Source organism: Aristolochia californica, unplaced genomic scaffold (genome assembly GCF_029961685.1).
Source record: "Aristolochia californica isolate CCGP_79_NKW_82.1479 unplaced genomic scaffold, dmAriCali1.0.hap1 SCAF_11, whole genome shotgun sequence".
NCBI lineage: Eukaryota > Viridiplantae > Streptophyta > Magnoliopsida > Piperales > Aristolochiaceae > Aristolochia > Aristolochia californica.
Genome location: NW_027181782.1, coordinates 8,413,785 through 8,433,806, shown reverse-complemented (window position 1 = coordinate 8,433,806; position 20,022 = coordinate 8,413,785). Strand labels below are relative to the sequence as shown.

Here is a 20,022-nt window from a genome sequence, read left to right as displayed (position 1 = left end):
TATGTTTTTATCTTTTTCTTTATTCGTTTTCTTTTATCTTACAAACAGCCATTTTCTATGAGCACTGAGTGGATTTATCTCTCTTTGATGGGCAGGTTTTCTCGATATTTGAAGATTTGGGTATCTCTGTGGATGTTGTTGCCACGAGTGAAGTCAGTCTTTCTTTGACATTAGACCCTTCAAAGCTTTGGAGTAGGGAGCTAATTCAGCAGGCAAGTGTATGAACTTAGGCTCTCATAAATATGTTACTTCAGCTAAAGGTCTTTCATTTTCATGTGCTTCTTACTGCATTCCTAAGGCAATCTAAACTATACTGGTTGAGCAGGAACTAGACCACGTAGTTGAGGAACTAGAGAAAATTGCTGTTGTAAATCTTCTCCAACATAGATCTATAATATCACTTATCGGAAATGTCCAACGGTCTTCGTTGATACTTGAAAAGGTAAGACTCACGTATACTACTGATTCCCATACATTTTGCATGATAGTTAAAACTTTCAAACCATCAATAGGTCGGTGGGGGGTGGTTTCTTTTGTGTAATCTTGGCTTCAAGTCTCACTTGTGTATCGGGGTTCAACATTAAAAAGAATATTGAGAGGCTTCTATTAGCAAATAAGATTTGCAGGTGGACTGACATTTGCTGAGTGAATGGTGTTTCCTTATAGGCTTTCAATGTCCTTCGAACTAATGGTGTGAATGTTCAAATGATCTCTCAAGGAGCATCAAAGGTCTGTTTCCATCTCTGTGTATGTTCGTCTGTGTTTGGGCTCATGAATGTTCACATGGATGTTGTCATATCCTGTGTGCAGGTCAATATTTCCCTAATAGTGAACGACAGTGAGTCAGAACAATGTGTGAGGGCACTCCATTCAACGTTTTTTGAGAAGAGTGTGCTCCCAGAACCGGATGCTGTAGACACATTTGAAAATGGTTCCACAGTATCAAATTGGCATTCAGTTTCAGGGTGCTCAGACACATTTGAAAACGGTTGAAGAGGATGATTTTAAAATATTCTGGGGGAATGCTACAAATTGGTGAGTTTAGACAAATAATAGAGGCCATCGTTATATGTTTCCCCACCAATGCAGGGGACTTGTATTAAGTTTGCTTAGTCACATTTTTTTTCTTAGAATCAGGCATCCGGTTCTGTTTGGCTTGTGTACCATGTTTATTTATCAGTTGCTAATAGAAGGATAACATATTTTCTGTGGGATGCAGATGACCCAATAAAATTACATATATGAACTTGCTCAATTAATCGAGCTGAACACTTCAAAGGGACATATTTACTTTACCTGGCCGATAACCATACATAAAACCTTTCCTACCATGTGTCATACATGAAATTAGCACGATAAATTAAAAAATATTTAATGAGAAACTAATACAATAAACAAAGAGTATCAACTAGTTATGGATAGCATCATTTTATGTTCAAGTTTAGTTGAAAATTCTGTGTATGCGGAATTTGGACATGTCATTAGTCTAGTAACATGTCGGTTAATTGTGTTAGGTGTAGATGCATCCCATAGTTCAATCCTGAATTAATGGGTGGGAAAATAGAGCAAGTTGTTTTTTGAGGTTCAATGGATATTGAAGAGTAGGTATGGAAGAGTTATATTTTTATAGCTCATAAGTCTTACATAAATATGGAGTCTTATAGGAGTCTTATTTAAAAGTGTTTTAGTTATGTTAGTCTTCTATTTATGTTCAATTATTTAATTATTATAAGATTTATCTTTTAGTGTTTAATTTTGGGTGTTATTAGAACAAGGGTAGTTTAATATAATTGGATATTATTTGTTTTTTCTATTATAAATAGAAGTTCATTGTATTTAAATTAAAATAAGTTAGTAAAATATTTTTCTTTTTTATAAATTCAACAATGTATCATAGCACGTTCGATGAGTTTGACTTGGTCAACCCACAAAGATAATGTGATTTTTTAATTCATTTATCATCTCTAATAATTTAGGTTCGTATTTTACCTTTCTTTTCCTTTTCTATCCCAGTATCTATTGCTTCCTTGGTGTTCACACCTCTATAATAAAGTTTTCATATTGAAAAATACTTATTAGTGGAAAAATCTTTGAGTTTACTCTTTAAAGCAAAATGAATTTTGGCAATTGTAGTTTTTTAAGTTTATTTTCTAACCTATTAAAGCAATTCTCAATTTGATTTTTTTTTAGGGAGGTATCAAAATCAAAAGAGTCAATACTCATATTGGCCAAAGAAGAAAGAGTTCTCAGTTCGGTTAGATTGTCAAGTCCAAAATCTATCACATTTTTTCTCTCAAAAGAATTATATTTCATGAAGGAATTTTATACTTGAATGAAAGATATTGAAGTCTAGTTTCCAAAAGAGTAACTTGCAATGGTCATAATACAAAATGAAGCAAATAAAGTGGTCATAAAAGATCCAAGAACGGAACTTTTATGTTAAATTAGGTATAAAATCATAGCTCTCTGAATCTAGTTTCTTGAACAATAAATTGTCTGTGATTCTAAGATATATTTTTGGAGACAACAATATTAAAAGTACTAAAGGTCAGTTTTGTCAAAAATCTCTCATTTCCCTTTTTCTCTCCTATTATCTTTCTATGCCTTGATGTGAATTGAATTTCCTTTTCTCCTAGAATCTTAGTTTTTATCCAATTTCTATTTTAATAAAAGATTTTTGGTTAGACTTAATCACTCCTTGATGAGCGTATAAAATACGTGTATCTTCCACATTGTCATCTCTAAAAATTATGCTTATCCCTCAAATTTCTTTGAGGTCATACTTGGTCCAACTTGTTTATTATGTTTACATTTCTACAATTACAGTCTCCCATATTTTTTTTCTAAAAATGAAAGAAGAAGGTCACTGTCACATTAGATTTTTTTTGGAAGTATGAATGTTTGCATGGTCGCCTCCTTCTGGTTAAAGTTGTTTTTCTTTAGTATTTATTTAATTTTTCATTTTGTGTTTTTATCACTTCGGAGCAGTACCTAGACCCACTATCTAAAAAGTATAGGAGTGTGTTCGACATTAAGTTCAAATCAAGTATTTTATTCTTTATGTAAGAGGCGATTTGTGTTTGAACTACCCTTAAAAAATGAGAAGTCCCTTTGTTGTACGTTAAAGTTGAGCATTTTTCTATATTTAAAACTGAGCAGAGTGTATTTTAGATTATAACCATTTTGACTAGTGTATAGAGCTTTGTTGTATTGTTAGGAGTAATTTTCTTTTCCCATATTACGTTTTATCCAAGTTGGATCTCTATGTTCATTCTATACCTAGCCTGAGGGGGAGAAGCAGAAAAATAAGTAAAAGAAAGATGAGTCTCTCCCATCTTTACAAAGTAGAGATGTCAAGAAGGACAAAAAGGTGAACCCTTCTCTCCCCCTTCTTTCCTTGGCTAGGGGGTGTCTCCTATCCACCTGCAAACACAAATGAGTTTCTCCCATTTTGCTTAGTCAAAGAGGAACTCTATTTTAGCCAATCCATTAAGAAAGATACTCTTAAGTGCAAAAGACATCTATGAGGTTTGAACAAATAAACCCATTAAAAGTTGTTCTCAGGTGAACAACAAAAGTAATAGTTGAAATGATAACCCAAATCAAGTCGAAGCAAATCCACATTTTCTTTAGTTAAACGAGTTGTTAGCTTTAAAACTTCAACCATGACTTTGTCTTAGGATTACAAATTTAGTGGTCAATATATATGAATTATAAATATGAGAATTACAAATTTAGTGGTCAATATATATGAATTATAAATAAGAGAATCGTTCGCCAAAAAATAATTCAGAATTTTGATAGGAGAATTTTATAAGTAAAAATATATATAATATAAATATGAGAATTGGTTGCTCAAGTAATTTAAAGTTTCGCTAGCATCAAATTTACAAGTAAACCAATATAATTATAAATTACATAATTTTTGGCCTAAAAGTTATTCAACATTTTAAATATTTTATAAGAACTTCAGATTTTGGAAAATAATGCAATCATATAAAGGAAAAAAAAGGAGTATGAACCTATGTCCTCTAAAGTTATGTGCACCTAATTTTGTAATTTGATCATCAAATTTGAAATGAATGGTTCAAATTTGATTTTTTATTTTACATATTATTTAAGGGATTCATGTTAATATTCATTTGAATTTTTTCTTATTGATATCAATTTTCACTGATAAAATGGAGATAGTAACTTTATTATAAATATAACAAAGTAATGACATTCTTCCAAATTTTCTAAATGCAATTCTATTTCACTTTCATACTCTAGTTTTTACAATTTAAAAATTAAGTGTGCAAGAATTTAAATGTAATATGCAAGTGAAGAGAGAAAAATTCACACACCACAATAACACAAGATTTTTTGTTATCGATGTTTCCCTATTGGTTTTCACCATCCAAATACCCGTGTTTGGGAAATTCTACTAATATTAGTTTGGAATTTACACTAAAGAGATTTTGGCTATCTCAAGCCACATATATGCTCAAATACACTATTACAATTCAATCTCTCCTAAAATTAGCTATATACTAGCTCTTGCAAACCTTTCTATCTAGATTTGAAATGGTTCTAATTGAACCAATCAAGAAATTGAAAAATTACAAACAAAAAAACTTACACCCTTTACAATAGAGGAGAGACAACATTTTCCTTGAAATGTCCAAGCTTCCAACCTTTTATGCACAATGGTCATTGACTTAGGAGCTTGACTATATGAATGCAATGAGTAGGATTGAGAAAAGATGAGTTGGTTTTGTAAAGTTGGCTATTTCTTTCTAAAAATGGACTTAGGAATGAATTTCAAGTATGTGTGAATTGAATATAGTAGGTATGCCAATTAGAGCTCATTAACTTCTAAAACAACGTTTGGTGGAGTATTTATAAGTTCCCCAAGCCAAACTAGTCATTTTTTGCCCATTTACAAAAAGCTGACTTTACATTGATCTGTTAGAGCAAAGTATTGATCGAGTAATCGTGTGTAATGACTATATTTTTGTTAGAAAATGACTTATTGATCAATGTAATGATCAACCAATATCATTTTGTTGGGTCTAACTACTTAAGTTGATCGATCAATGTACAAGGAATGATCGATCAGTTAGAATTCCTATTGGTAGTGTATAACAAATATGATCGACAAATGACTATGCAATGATTGATCATGCTTTATATCTTGACTGGCAATCTTTCGTATGACCGATCAATGTCTAGAGGTTAATCAATCAATCAACATGATTTTTCATTGCCCGAACGCCATTGATCGATCAGTTCACTAGGAGTGATTGATCTTGTTGTGTAGCATAGTCTTGCCATGTTTTGGTTGATCGATCATTTGACCCTGATCAATCAATCATGCTTTAAAATTTTGGCTTGTGCACTTTAGGTTGATCGATCATTGGCAGATGTTGATTGATCAATCTAACGACAGTTCACTAAGTAGATTTTCCAAGCATGAATAAAAATGATCCTAAGTGACTCTAACATGTTTGAAGTATGTATATGCATCAATAAAACATGTAGAAATTTGATTTTTTTTTCCAAGAGCTCCAAAAATTTCTATTGTACCTCAAGCTTGGAAGGTTTAGGGTTGCTCTTCTTACATAAACCGAGTTTTGTGATTTCCATGACTTCCTAAACTCTAGTCTTCAATTCTTTGCTTCTTTTTTTCTGAGGGTACTTCTTCAAGCTCACTTTGACACAATTGTGTGGCTTAAGGTTTTTGAGAAGATTTTGCTGGTTCATTGCATAGATGTTTGACTTTTATGTCTCTTGAAGGAAATGCATCCAAAATACTAGAATTACAATTATTAGATCAATTAAATTCTGTTATCATCAAAATCAAGAAGGGAGTCAACACTCGATCAACAGATGATGCAATAACCATGTTTGTTAGAAAATTTAAAACATTTTCTAGGTACATGAACAACAAACAAGAAAAAATCACTTTATTGCTGATTGTCTACTCAAGAAGGAAAAAGAGAAAAAAATAAATAAAAAAGAAGTGAAGAAACCCAAAAATAAGACATTGAAACCTAAGACATGGTTCAGAGGATGAAACACTCTCTTGTTTAGAAAGTGGAAGTGAAGCCTCAAAGGATGACGTTTCCAACCTTGCTACCATGGCTCTAGAAGTAGTGGTGCATTATAAACTTGAGAATGTTGAATTTGATGTAGATATGCTAATTTTCAAATGTGAATACCTTCTTATAGAAAATACGAGGTTGACCATGTTATAGGACTTAGAAAATCTTGAAAAAGAAAAGTTGAAAGCAATTCATAATGAGCCTATATACTAGATGCCTTAAGTCATGAGCATGAGACCTTAGACAATTTGTTCTGGAAGATAGGGCCCAAGCTCACACGACCAAGGAAGGCCTACATATCTAAGAATATTATAAGATGGGCCCAAATACATAAGAAGTAGGACCTACCATGATTACCAAAAGCTGACATCCTTATCACATAAGTTGGAAGATCAAAAAGGGTCCACAAAGGCATGTTTTTCTTATGGTCATGTCCTAGAAGAGTTCTAGTTTGAGTTATGTTTGTCTTTTATCTAAGTTGAGTTATTTAATTGTGCTAGGACTTATCTTTAAGTTTTAGAGTTTGAGTGTAATTGGGACAAAGGTAGTTTTATTGTAATTGGACTCTACTACCTTCCTCTATTATAAATAGAGGTTCATATTCTCTGATTATAATAAAGTTAATGAAGTCAATGAAGTATTTCTCTTTTCCATAAATTTAACAATTTGCACAATGATTGTATCAATGGAAGTGATCACATAGATGTAGAAAAGTTGCATGATGCATGCATTAGCATTGATGAATATGAGGCCTTAAAGGTCAAACATGTTTCTCTTTGAAAAGAGAGAGATTATATGAAGAAAGATCTTGAGAAGTTGTCATTAAGTCATTACATGTTAGACACATTAATCCACTCACAAAAGGTTACCTGGGATAAAAGTGGTCTAAGCTATGATGAAATTGCCTGTCTTGGGAATTTAAATGACTACTTTGTAAGACCTAACACCGTAGAGGTCTTTGAAATTTGTGGTTACCCCACTGAAAACCCCAACACCTCAAGTAGTTGAGAAAAGACTTCAAAAAATACTAAAGGAAAAGAAGTACCTACTGAGAAAAAGAAGGGGTAAACTAATGTGACAAATAGGCCCAAGGATCCTAAAGGAGATGATGACTACTTTTCGAGCCCTAGGATAACTTCACGTGGTCCTAAAGTACAGCTTGATGGTGCAAAATCCATTAAGAACAAACCTATCACATGCTTTTACTATGGAAGAAGAGGACACACCAACATAAATTGTTGGTATGCGAAGAAAAAAGGCAAAACCAACACTCTTGATAAGAAAAAAATGCTAAAACTTTTTTGGACCACTCAAAGGGTACCCACCAACCTAGAGCTTTTGTGAATGCGGGTCAAGGAGCAAGAAATGTATCTCAAGAGTCATGAGAAAGAAGTAACATGGTTCCTAGGCAACGAATGTTCAAGGCGTATGACCATGGACAAGAGTCCGTTCATTCACCTAGACATCAAGGATGGAGGAACAATCAAGTTTGGAATTGTGCAAGGCCATATTAGAGGTATGTAGACTTTATGAATGCTCCTCCACACTACTATGCAAGATATGTTAAGAATTAAACACCCTAATTCAAAACTAACGAGAACAATAATAATAATAATAGCAGAAGAAGGAAAAACAAGCACGGAGAAAGACACAAGATTTATATAGGTTCGCCTCAAGGTGAGACTACGTCATGCCTTCAGCTGTTATAGTAATTCACTATGAAAATGAAGTAGTTTATAAGAAAAATCGCTTCTCTAACTTTTCTCAGCCGCAATTGATGATCCTTCTTCATGATGATGAGGAACCCTAATAGCGACGCCCCCAAATATAAAGAGAAAACTAAGACAACCGCAATACAAGAGTGAAATCCCCAAATTGCCCTTAATGAAATAACAATCAATATATCGTGGATTTGTGAGGTCAATCCGCATACCGACTCAACGTAAATATATTCCAAGGTTGATCCTTGTACTGACTCAGTGTGAGGCGTTGATTAGGCTCTACAACTTAACAAGAAATATCTTCACATAAATCAATTATGTGACAAAGGATTCAAATTTGAGTTTGGTCTAAATCAGTGTAAGGTATTTTCAAGTTCTACTTTGATATTTGATGAAAAAAGAAAAGAAAATATGTATGTTCTTAAAATAGATGATTTTTTGAAACATAATGTTGCATGTCTCATGGCTGATAATGAGGATACGTCCTTATAGTATAGGAGAGTAGGACATATTAGCATAATTTTTTTGACAAAAGCTTTGAAAGAAAAACATCGTTGAAGGCTTTCCAAAACATTGTTTCAAAAATCAATTTTTATGTGATGTTTGCATGAAAGGAAAATATTTGAAAAAATCATTTAAGCCCATGACAAATTTTCACCATCAAGCCCCTACAACTTCTTTATTTGGTTTGTATGGGAACATTGGAGTGCAAGTCTGGGTGAATTTTTTTGTCTTTATAACATTTTTTTACCTCTCTAGATACATATGGACATTATTCCTTGCACACAAAAAAATGCATTTATAAAATTTGCAAAACAATCCAAAATGGTTGAAAATGAGAAGATAGCACGATTATTAGGACTAGGAGTGATAGAGGTGGTGAATTTATGGGAGGTTTGATAAATATTGTGATGAGAAAGGGTATAGGCAAGAGTTCTCAGGCTTTAGGACATTGCATCAAAGTAAGGTGGCTGAGAGAAAAAAACAAAAATCTTCAAGAAATGTGCAGAACCATGCTAACTAAATTCAACCTACCAAAGTACTTGTGGGCAAAGGCTCTTAGCAAGTGGTTATGCTATCAATATGGTGAGACAAAACTTAAGATAAACCCATATGAAAATTGCAACATTGGGAATCTTAAAGTGTTTGGATATAAGTGCTACAATCTAAACATGAAAGATCATCTAGAAAAACTAGACTCAAAGTCTGATGATAATGATTCTAAGAAATCTTCCCCCATCCAAAGATAGCGATGAAGAGGAAGTTCATGAAGTTTGGTGAGAGTCAAATCAAACTAAGAATTGATGCACGATAGGAAGTTTTTTGTACTTGACAACAAGTAGGGTTGGGCATCAGGCCGAGTTTTGGGAAACCTGACCCAATTTGACCCAAAAACACAAGGAAGAGGTTGGGTTTTAGATAGAGGATGGGTTTCTCCAATCTAACCCATGAGGACGGGGCAAAGATATGAAAACTAGGTATGGATGGGGAAGGATATGAGGAGGGGGGGCAAGGATGTAGTGGGGATGGGTCGGATTTACAGGGATGGTGCGTGGACAGGGTTGTGGAGACAGGGATTGGTAGGGTTGGTGTTGTAAGTTCGGATTTTTTTTGAAGTCAGATGCTTGGGTTTTCAAAAACCCGACCCCAACCATTAGCAAGGGATGCTAAGAGAGAATTAACTATCAATTTGTAATAAATTTTGTAATAAATTAGTCAATGACAAAATAAAATAAAATTAACTATCATCTTTAGAAATCATAATCCAAGTTCTATTCCGCAATCTATATATTTTCTTCACCTTCCCTAAACTGAGTTATCTTATGCAGAGACTAAACCCAGATCGGTAGCTCAACATCAATAATCTACTTAATACAAAACCTCAAACAAACTTAAGGAGAAAAAACGAAATAAAAGAGGTTTACTAACCGTGCTTTTCATTTGCTAGAACCAAATGAGATGCTTCGAAATTAACAAAAGGAGAAAAAGGGTAAAGTTAATCAAGAGACAAGGACGCCATGACATGCCGGAGAAATTCGAAAAAGAAAACCAGGAGCGAGAGAGAAAATAATCTTACAAAAGGTTCGATGGAGGGAAGAGAAAATAGAGGAAGACGGGCACCATGGTTTTGTTTGAATATGATTTTTCATTTTTATTTTTGAAGTTAACCGAGAGCAACGTCTGCTCTCCTGCAAGGTTCTTTCTGTAGATGCAGTCATGGTAGAGGGAGACGGGTGAGTTGAAGGTCGGTCGTTTAGAAACGGGGTGAATGATTGGGTCCTCCGACATGAGCTGCACATCGTCGATAAGGTGGAGATGCCTCTCGTGCTTTACAAAGTGGCTTCTGTAGACGGGTCTGGAAATTACACAACGCTATCTGCTGCAGCTTCCGCAGCAGAGATTGTTGTGTAATTTCAGATCCGTCGGCTCAGAAGGCAAGACGGGCGAGAGCTGACAGGTCGCTGGGATTGACGATACTGTTGCTGGCATGAACTGGTGAGGAGCTAAGGAGAAGAGTGAAAGAGAGGGAGTCCTGGCCGAAGCGAAGGAAGGAAGAAAAGAACTGTGGCATGTATCACGAGGGAGAGACCCTTTTTATAATCCGCTACCATTAATGAATTGGAGAGGAGAAACTACAACCGGTGAGGACAGAGAATATGTACCTTCTTTTCCCTTTTTTTGAGAAAATCGAACATAAATAAGGAGTCTTCAACGCGATAAGCTTCCCACAGTAGAAAATCACGATTTTCGGTTTTCTTTCACACTCAAAAACTATAAAAAGCCCTTGCATGTAAGCATCAAACACATCTGTTTATCACACTACCTAGGTTTATCACACTACCTAGTTGCTGCAACCACTCAGTGACCATCTGTTTCCCACTGCCGTTTTGAGAAAAAAACAGGCTACTGGCTCATGCTCATTAATGAATTAAAGAAAAAACAGGCTCTGAATTTTAAGTGTACCCTTAAGCTTTATTTATAGATGCCAATAATACAAAAATTATAAGTGTACCCTTAACCCTCGTAGGAGTGAATAAGGGAAAAAATAATAAAATAATTACATCAACGACACCCAAGCTTGTCTATATCTTCTAACACTCCCCCTCAAGCTGGTGGTGATAATATATCATATATCCCAACTTAGTGCATGTAGTAAAGAGAACCTCTGATTTAACTGATTTTGTGATTATATCAGTAAGTTGTCTTTGTGACGAGACATGTTTAAGACCTATAACACCTGCTTGCAGCTTTTCTTGAATGAAGTGACAGTTCACTTCGATATGCTTAGTTCTCTCATGAAAGACTAGGTTGGAGGCAATTTGAATTGTAGCTTGATTGTCACAGTGGAATTCTAACGGTCCTTTGTTGAATTTCAATTTTGCCACAAAGGATTGAATCCATAGGAGCTCACTTACCGCATGTGTCATGGCTCTATATTCTGCTTCTTCTCTTGATCTTGCAACTACATTTTGTTTTTTACTCCTCCATGTAACAAGATTGCCTCCAATTAGAGTACAATATCTTGAAGTGGATTTTCTATCATCAGTGGATTCAACCCAATCCACATCGGTAAAAGTTTCAATATTGAAATGACCATAACACTTATATAGAAGCCCTTGTCCTAGTACACTCCTACCATTCGAGACTCCCCTGTGTTGGGATACTGTGATGGAGGAGTTTATACTACACTTCTGAGCAATGCCTATAAACCTACCACCTACAGAGTATAGGAGTGTGCCCAACATCCAGTGTGAGTCAAATCTATTACTCACCCAAGAGGTGTTTTTTTAGCTACCCTAAGAAAGTGGGTAGACTTTGTGCCCCACTGTAGGGCTAATTTTCTACCCGTGAAATTGAGCATAAAATATTTTTGACTATGACCATTTGACTGGAGTATGGAGCGATGTCTTATGGCTATGAGTGATTTTACTCTCTCTTATATGTCAATTGGGTCTCTTGGAAAAGAACAAAGAGACCACCAGCTTGAGGGGCAGTGTTAGAAGATATGATGGACTACCATTTTATATGGGAAGATCCTATACACCATTTGTAGCAAGTTGGGCATTCATGATGTACTCTCACCCTCAGCTTGAGGGGGAGTGTTGGAATATATGATGGATTGTCATTTTATACTGGAAGATCTTAAACACCATTTGCAGCAAGTTGGGCATTCATGATGTTCTATCATCCCCAACTGGAGGGGGAGTATTAGAAGATCGGCCCAAGCCCACACGACTAAGGAAGGCTAACACGTCTAAGTGTGTGGAAGATGGGATTAAACACACAAACCAAGGAGAAGGCCCACATGCACACACAATCATGGCATGATGGTAAATAAAGAGTAATCTCATAAAGATAACATTGATGTAATTAGTTTAAGTTTCAAGGGTATTATTGTAATCTTATAATCTTATTTATCTATAAATTGAACCTGAGGAGGACAGTTAGGACACAAGGCCATAACCTCTTTCTAGCTCCTGTATTCTCCCATTGGGTGTCTCTTCTTTTTGCTCCATGAGCTAATCCATGGAGTCTTGAAAATCACCATGACTCCTTAAGTACTTCCTTGGTATTGAGGTTCTTCAGTCCAAGCATGACATTATCTTATCACAGAGGAAATATGTGTTTGGCTTGCTTAAAGAAATAGGAATGATGGTATGTTGTCCTACTGGCACCCCTAAGGAGACAAATACAAAATTATATGTTGGTTTGGAGAAGAAGTTGATGTGGGCAAGTACCTGAGGCTAGTTGGGAAGCTAATTTATCTCATTGGGGCAAGACCTGATATTTTTTGCAATTAGTGTGGTCAGTCAGTGTATGCATAACCTCGGATTTCTCATTGGCAGGCATTGGAGAGAATCCTCAGGTACTTGAAAAATGTAAAACTGCCAAATGAGTGGGTGGGTAATCACCAGAAGATAATATTTTGGGGCCACCATGTGCTTTCTTCATCGAAGTAACCAATGCTGACAACAATCAGCAACCCAGAAGTCCTTTTTCAATAATAATGTCTCAATCAGAGACATAATAACAACAGTTGAAATGGGCTTGGGCCCAAATAACACATACCAAATAAAGAAAATCCTTAAAAATGAACCATAAAATAATACACAGATAGGTCATCACTGAATAAAGAAGCTACAACAAATAATATGATGAAACCAAGTAATAAGCCGTCAATACTTCAAAATAATAATCCAACGAGCAAAAAACAGAAAACAGACTTAGTAGAGTCATCTTCTCTGACAACGACAATGGGAAACAATCAACAAATAGAAGAGAAGGCTAGTGCGAAGTCCATCGTCTTAGGATGGCAGAGGAGTTTCCGAAAGAAAAAAAAAGGCTCCCTAGATTCTGAACAAATTTGTCATCTTTTCGAATAGAGGAAGATCAAATATTTTTGGAAGCATAAGAACAACCAGAGGATGCTAGCTGGTTATTTCCCAAATGTAAGAAAAATAAATCATCCCACCTAGATTCTGATGTCTTTGAGAAAAAATACCAAGGTAGAGATATCTTGAAAATGGAAACGAAAACTTTCCAATTAGAAAAGAAATCACTTGTCACTACAACTAGCTTGACGATAACTCTTCTCAATCAATGAAGTCTTTATCCCGAGATCTTAGCAGTTTTTTCATGTGCATGACTTCATCAAGCCATGAGTTTTGAACAAAGACGTGAGATAAAAACCGAGACTTCCATCATGACGAGCTATTAGAGCAGTCGTCGGCAGATATGGCCAGATATGGCCACATTTTTGGGTTTTTTGTAGAACATTCCCGAACAAAGCAGCAGGGATTCACAACCACTAAGATGATTTGAGAAGAGTTTGTTAATAGTTGGCATGATCTCTAGTGTTTGGGTTCAGAGATATTTCCGAAGATGGAGGACGCTTTGGCTAAGGACAGAGTAGTGGAAAGTAAGACAGAGCCAGACCCATCTTCCCAAAATCTAGTTAACCCGCAAAGACAGAAATAAATGGCGCCTTCTTTTTATGGGCTTCTTCTCTATTTATGTCTGCCAATACACAAGCCTATCCGATTCGGCTAGTAGCGGCGTTTCTCAGGCCAGTCATGGCCTAGAGTTCAGAGGGTCAATGCATCACTGGCTACTGATGAATTTTCTTGGGATCCAACTTCTAGGCACCATGGATGTTGTAACTATGGATTTCTCCAAATCATAGTTGGAAAGAACATCAGTTCAAGAAACTCCAGCATTACTGCTGGATCAAGAGTACTAGATGAAGCTAAAGAAATACTTGATATAGAGGCACACGATTTCCCAAAGCTTGTTGATGAACAACTTGAGTTGGGTTGTTTATGGAGACTTCGGGCCATGATACAAAGCCAGAGGCAAGTGCCCATGATGGAACTAGCAACGAGAGCAAATAGTGGGGTTAGGCACCAGTTCCTCAACGGAGGCACCAATCAAGGTCTCATGAGTACCAATAAAAGAAAAGTAGCAGTATAATAATAAAATGAAGTTGTAACTATAAAAAATGAACCATCAATATGAGAAAGAGAAAAGAAAAAATGGGTTTCTAGAATCTTGAAAATCATAACTACGAGTACTTAAAATCAATGCTATGATACCATGATGATTTTCAGGACTCCATGTTTTAGCTCATGGAGAAAGAACAAGAGACGCCCATTGGGAGAAAACAGGAGGAAGAAAGAGGTTATGGACTTGTGTCCTAACCTTCCCCGTGAGGCTCAATTTATAAATGAATAAGATTATAACATTATAATAATACTCCTAAAACATAAACTAATTATATCAATGTCATCTTTATGAGATGATTCTTTATTTACCAGCATGCCACTATGAGGGTCTATGGGCCTTCTCCTTGGTCTGTGGGCTTGAGCCCATCTTCCACACACTTGGACGTGTTGGCCTCGGTCGTGTGGGCTTGGGCCCATCTTCCAAAAAGTCCCAAGTCCTTTATCTTGACTTCACTACATATCTTGTGTTTGACTTGACAAATGCCATAGGTAACACTGCCTATCAAAATAATATCATCCACATACACAACAAGTAGTACCACACCTTTCTCAGTATACTTGACAAATACGAAATGGTCCACAATGCACCTTGTGAACCCGAATTGGAGCATAGCTTGACTAAACTTGTCAAACCAGGCTCGTAAAGATTGCTTCAGACTATATAAATATTTTTGTAAGCAGCATACCAAGGCTTATTTTCATATAAGGTTGCCATTTCTTCTTCCATTATTGCTTTCCATCTAGGATGCTGAAGGGCCTCCTAATAAGACTGAGGAATTGAAATAGATGAATAGAAGTAAGTGGCAACAAGATGGAGATAATTAATGAGTAGATAAAAAATTGGAGATGGAGAGAGAAGTGGAAGGTCAAGTGCAAGACTGAGGTTCATTCTGAAGATAAATAGCCTCAGTATCAAATTGAGGAGCAAAAACTCGACGGGGAGAAGGAGAACTTAACTCAGACAAATCGATAGACTTCATAGGAGTGGTATCAACTGATGCTTCAGGGAGCCAAGGAAATAAATCATCACTGCCATGAAAGATTATGAGTCTTTGATGGGCACGATAAGCTTAGGAAACTCATTAGCTGAAGAGAAACTAGGTGGGGTACCATTAATAGAGTAAAGAAGTTGCTCTTAAAAAAATGTCACATCTCTGGAGAAACATTTTTTTTAGAGAGAGATTATAACAAACATATCCTTTTTGGGTACAAGAGTAGCCTAAAAAGATACATCTTATAGCCCTTGGGTCTAACTTAGTGTGTGGAGATGTGACATGAATAAAACAAGTACACCCAAACACCTTCAAAGGAAGGGAAAACATATATTCATAAAAAAAAGTAGGGAGCATGGTAACCTATCATTAAGGACTAAGGAACCAACCTGTTGATGAGAAAACAAGTAGTAAGAATAGCTTCTGGCTAGTAGAAATAGGGCACATGCATCTGATGAAGAAGAGCTCGGGCCACCTCAAGAAGATGCCTATTATTTCTCTTAGCCACACCATTTTGTTGTGGTGCATTAGCACATGAAGTTTGATGAATAATGCTTTTGTCTCTGCAAAAGGATTGAAATTCTCCTGACATATATTCCTTGGCATTATCAAACCAAAGAACTTGTAATTTTTTATTAAATGAGTAGAAATCATAACACAAAAGGATTTGAGGTGTTGGAAAATATAATGTTATTGAGGCAATTATTTTATGTAATTTGTTTGTTGTCTGTTAATATTGTATTTTTGTCATTTATAAATAGAGTTTAAGGGGAGGATTTGGACACAAGTCCGTAACCTCATTCTTCCTCCTATTTTTCTCCCCTACGTGTGTTCTTCTTCTTTCTCCATGAGATAATCCATGGAGTCCTGAAAATCAACAAGATTTAGAGGATTGATTTCCAGGACTCGTAGCTATGAGTTTTTAGAATTCCAATCTTGCTATCTGCTCAAATTATTACTGCTGCCCATTCCGAGTTAGACTTCCAATCTTGTTATCTGCTCAAATTATTACTGCTGCTCATTCCGAGTTACACTGCCTATATTGTGGGTTCTTTAATTTTTTTTTATCAATTTAGATGCTGCTGTAAGAGAAGCAGTAGGTAAAGTTTTTTTCCTTCCGAGTTGATCTTTACAGAAATGATGGTATCCTTATGGCCCATCTTGACTCGGCCTAACTCAACGTAACTCTGAGTCAACTATAATTCAGAAAGATACGTGGTAGAGTCCTTGAACGAAAGTGTTTTAGAATAGCCTTTTGTTTTGGTCATGAAGTGGTTTCTGGTCGTCGGAAGTCGCTTTGAGGGTGTTCCTATCATCAGAAGGTCACATGTATCACTACCATTGCTCATTGCACCCCACTTATTCCTACTAGTACTGATCAAGTCAAATCTACCTCTCGTTGGTATCTACCTCTTTGGTTCTCTGCTACATGTATTTATCAATCACGGAAGCTGGTATATGGTTCTCTCTGGTTCTTCCGCTTCATCATGGTCGTCACGATAATCGGCTGGTTGGCACTCTGCAAATTGATGATTATATTCAATGGCACCATCTTAAGCACTCTGCGTCATTTTTTGCTTTGAAACACACATGGACCAACTACTGTAACTAGGGTCTAATTTTTTTGCCTTCTCATTCCGATCTATCCTCACTCTACCTAGAATAAGTGCTCCACCATTTGAGCCACATTCCCGACTGCTTGTTACTGCTGTTCAGGCTCCAAACCAGCAAACTAGCGATTATTACAGCTTATTTATGCTCTAATTCCGTTTGGCTTATTTCTTCCGTCAATCCGGAAATTATTTTCGAGTTAATGCTGGTTAATTGCTGATTAATCTCAGGCTGTTTCATCACTGTTCGTTGCTATTTTTCGTTGATGGATAACAGCGTCAATCTTACTGTTCTTCGCTAGCATATCTTCGTACTGGGTGTCGGATCTTGCTGCCTTCATTGCTTGACTCTGTCTGCTGGCATCTTCCCGTAATCCCGAGCCAATCTCTCTATGTTGCTGTCCATCCATCCCGAAAGTTACTGCGCCAACTTCGTTTCTGTTTCTAGAGGACGAAGACTGCCACAATGTCGAGTTGATTACTACCGAGCTAACTCGTTATTTCTGAGCCACTCTGCCGAGACCAGTGAACCAGTAATCTGTTGGAAGATCTCCATTTGATTTTTTTCTTTAAGGCAACTCGGACCTAGTGAACCAGCTCTTGCTGATTATACGAGTTGTTGTTGCTATCTGTTGGTATCAAATATGTTGCTGATTTATCATAACTACTCAGACTGGGTTAACTCGAGTCAATTCGAACTCGACTTGGTCTTGACTCAGCTCAACTCAGGCCGAGTCAACTCAGACTCAAGTCAGCTTGACTTGGTCCACTTGCTCTCTGCCTCTGTTATACTGGTTTGGGTCTTGAGTTCTATACTAATTCCGTCCCTGATTTGCCTATATTGGTCTGACATCGACTCGGCTCAAGTCGATCACTTGACTCAGTCTAACTTGGTCCCTTGACTCCAACTTGAGTATTATCTTGGATTTTATGCAACTTATTACTCGGCTCCAATTTATTACTTGGTTCAAATCTTCCTTATTCAAGGATGAATTTTTTGTAGATTATTTCATGTGTCCTTATTACTCTTAAGGACCTCCATTATTTACTGGTTTTTCGTTGTTGAACAATTGGCGTGTTATTTGGCATTGGCCCATTTCCGTTGCTGCTATTGTGTCTCTTTAATTGATACATTATTACTGAAGAAGAACTCCTCAATTGCTTGCCTTGGGTTCATTATTTGTTGATTGTTGTCAGCATTGGTTCTTCTGATGAAAGTTTAAATTACTTAGAAAAATAAAGCACATGGTGACCCTGACTTTTTCATTTTATCTTCCTCATTACCCATTACCCTCTTATCATTTCGCAATATGTCTCCTACCATCATTTATTTGACTCTTACTTCCCCTTCGACCAACCCTTGTCGGGCGTTGCTTTGGTTGGTCCTTTTATATATATATGGGTAGGGGTGGCATCGAGCCGAGCCAAGCCCAAACTTGCCTATGTTTGAGCCGAGCTTGATTTAAATATTTTGAGTCGAGCCTCATCTCGAGCCTAAAATTTTTATCGAGCTCGAGCCCACCGAGTTCGAGCCGAGTTTCGAGCCAAACTCGAGCCTCAACATACATTTAAAACTTTTCAAAAAATATATACCAAATAAAATATATATAAAATTATGTATACATTTTACATAAAATTGGGCATAACCTATATATATATTACGTGTAAAAGATTGGGCATAACCTCTACTTAAAATTAAGCATAATCTATATATATATATATATATAATACCTGTATAAAATTCGACATGACCTCTATTTTAAATTGGGCATAATCAACATACATAATACTTGCATAAATACTCCATAAAATTGTTTATACATTCCATAAACACTCCAATAAATTATTTATACATTTCATAAAATAGTCTAAATACTCCATACGCTACATAATATTATAAATAAATTACATACAATAATCAAACACAACAAAATTAAATGAAATATCACAATCAATTTACAATCACCCAAATAAAAACTATAAATCCATTATAAATTTACAAACTATAGTTATTTCTCTTCATGCTAGAAAATAATATACGTCCTTGCTTGAGCAAAATCTCCACCTATGACAAAAACAAAAAAATAAAATTAGTTATTGTCAAATAAAAAAAAATACTCTTCCACTAGTAGTTACTTAATGTCATTAAAAATATTAAAATTATCATGATGAGAAAAACATGAAAAATCATGTAGCTGGTAGCATTATCTCTGCACTCTTCTTCTCAAGTTGTAATCATAAAACAAAATTTTAATAAATAAAAATAAAAAATATACTAAAAAATATCGTAATAAATAATTAATCAAATAAATTCACCTTTTGATTTTTCTTTATACCGTGAAGAGTCCGAACCCAACCACTGCCACAAATCGAAGTTTGAAATGTATTTGGTACTACGGAAGAACGATACGAGTATATTACTCTACCACCAGCACTAAATAATGATTCTGAAGCTACTGTGGATATGAGAATTATAAGGGGGGTTAGTCAACAAACTTAAAATTTGAAGTTCATCTTCATCTCCTGCTTCAAATTCATTTAATTCTTCTACATTAAATTCAATTTCAAACTTGGTGTTAGCGTGGACGAGTTCATATACGTTGGAAAACAGTTTCCAGTGTTAGTGCCCCAAAATAAGAAAAATATAAAAAACAAGAAAATGAGTAACTTATAATAGTATATTTAATTAAAACATAATATTTAAACCCCAAATTAGGTAAAACAAACATGATTACAACACAAATAAGTAATTTAATGTATAATTAAAATAAATTAATATATTAATTAATTAAATTAGATATTATGTTATTTAATGATTGCAGTTTATTATACATTAATACAATAATTACGTGAGCCAATTAACTGTGTACATGATTAATTATAAAAAATAAAAAAAGAAACAAGAAAATTTGATCAAATGCTAACTTTAACACACTATATTTTTATGTATTATTGCATCGTCCAGAGGGAAAATAGGCTAAGAATAGGATTTGCAAGTTTTTTTTTTTTATAAAAACCACACGTGCGAAACTTGCATGTGTGAACTGCACGTGCGAGTTTGCACGTTGTGCGGGACAGAGCGTCGAGGGGGTAAAATAATCTCACCCCCC

The 20,022-nt window shown here is 35.6% G+C and overlaps 1 protein-coding gene across 2 annotated transcripts in view; it reads left to right on the top strand.

Moving 5' to 3' along the window:
• LOC137944424 (aspartokinase 2, chloroplastic-like) overlaps positions 1 to 1,233 on the top strand; it is a 44,753-nt gene extending 43,520 nt beyond the window's left edge. Inside the window, exons 11-14 of one of the 2 annotated variants that reach the window (XM_068790106.1) lie at positions 96 to 218; positions 326 to 442; positions 667 to 729; positions 811 to 1,233. In XM_068790106.1, coding sequence (XP_068646207.1) covers positions 96 to 218; positions 326 to 442; positions 667 to 729; positions 811 to 993 — 486 coding nt within the window. In that variant the 3' untranslated portion in view covers positions 994 to 1,233. The remainder of the gene's footprint in view (positions 1 to 95; positions 219 to 325; positions 443 to 666; positions 730 to 810) is intronic. The other variant, XM_068790107.1, reaches the window with a different exon arrangement.
• Positions 1,234 to 20,022: the final 18,789 nt, after the last annotated feature.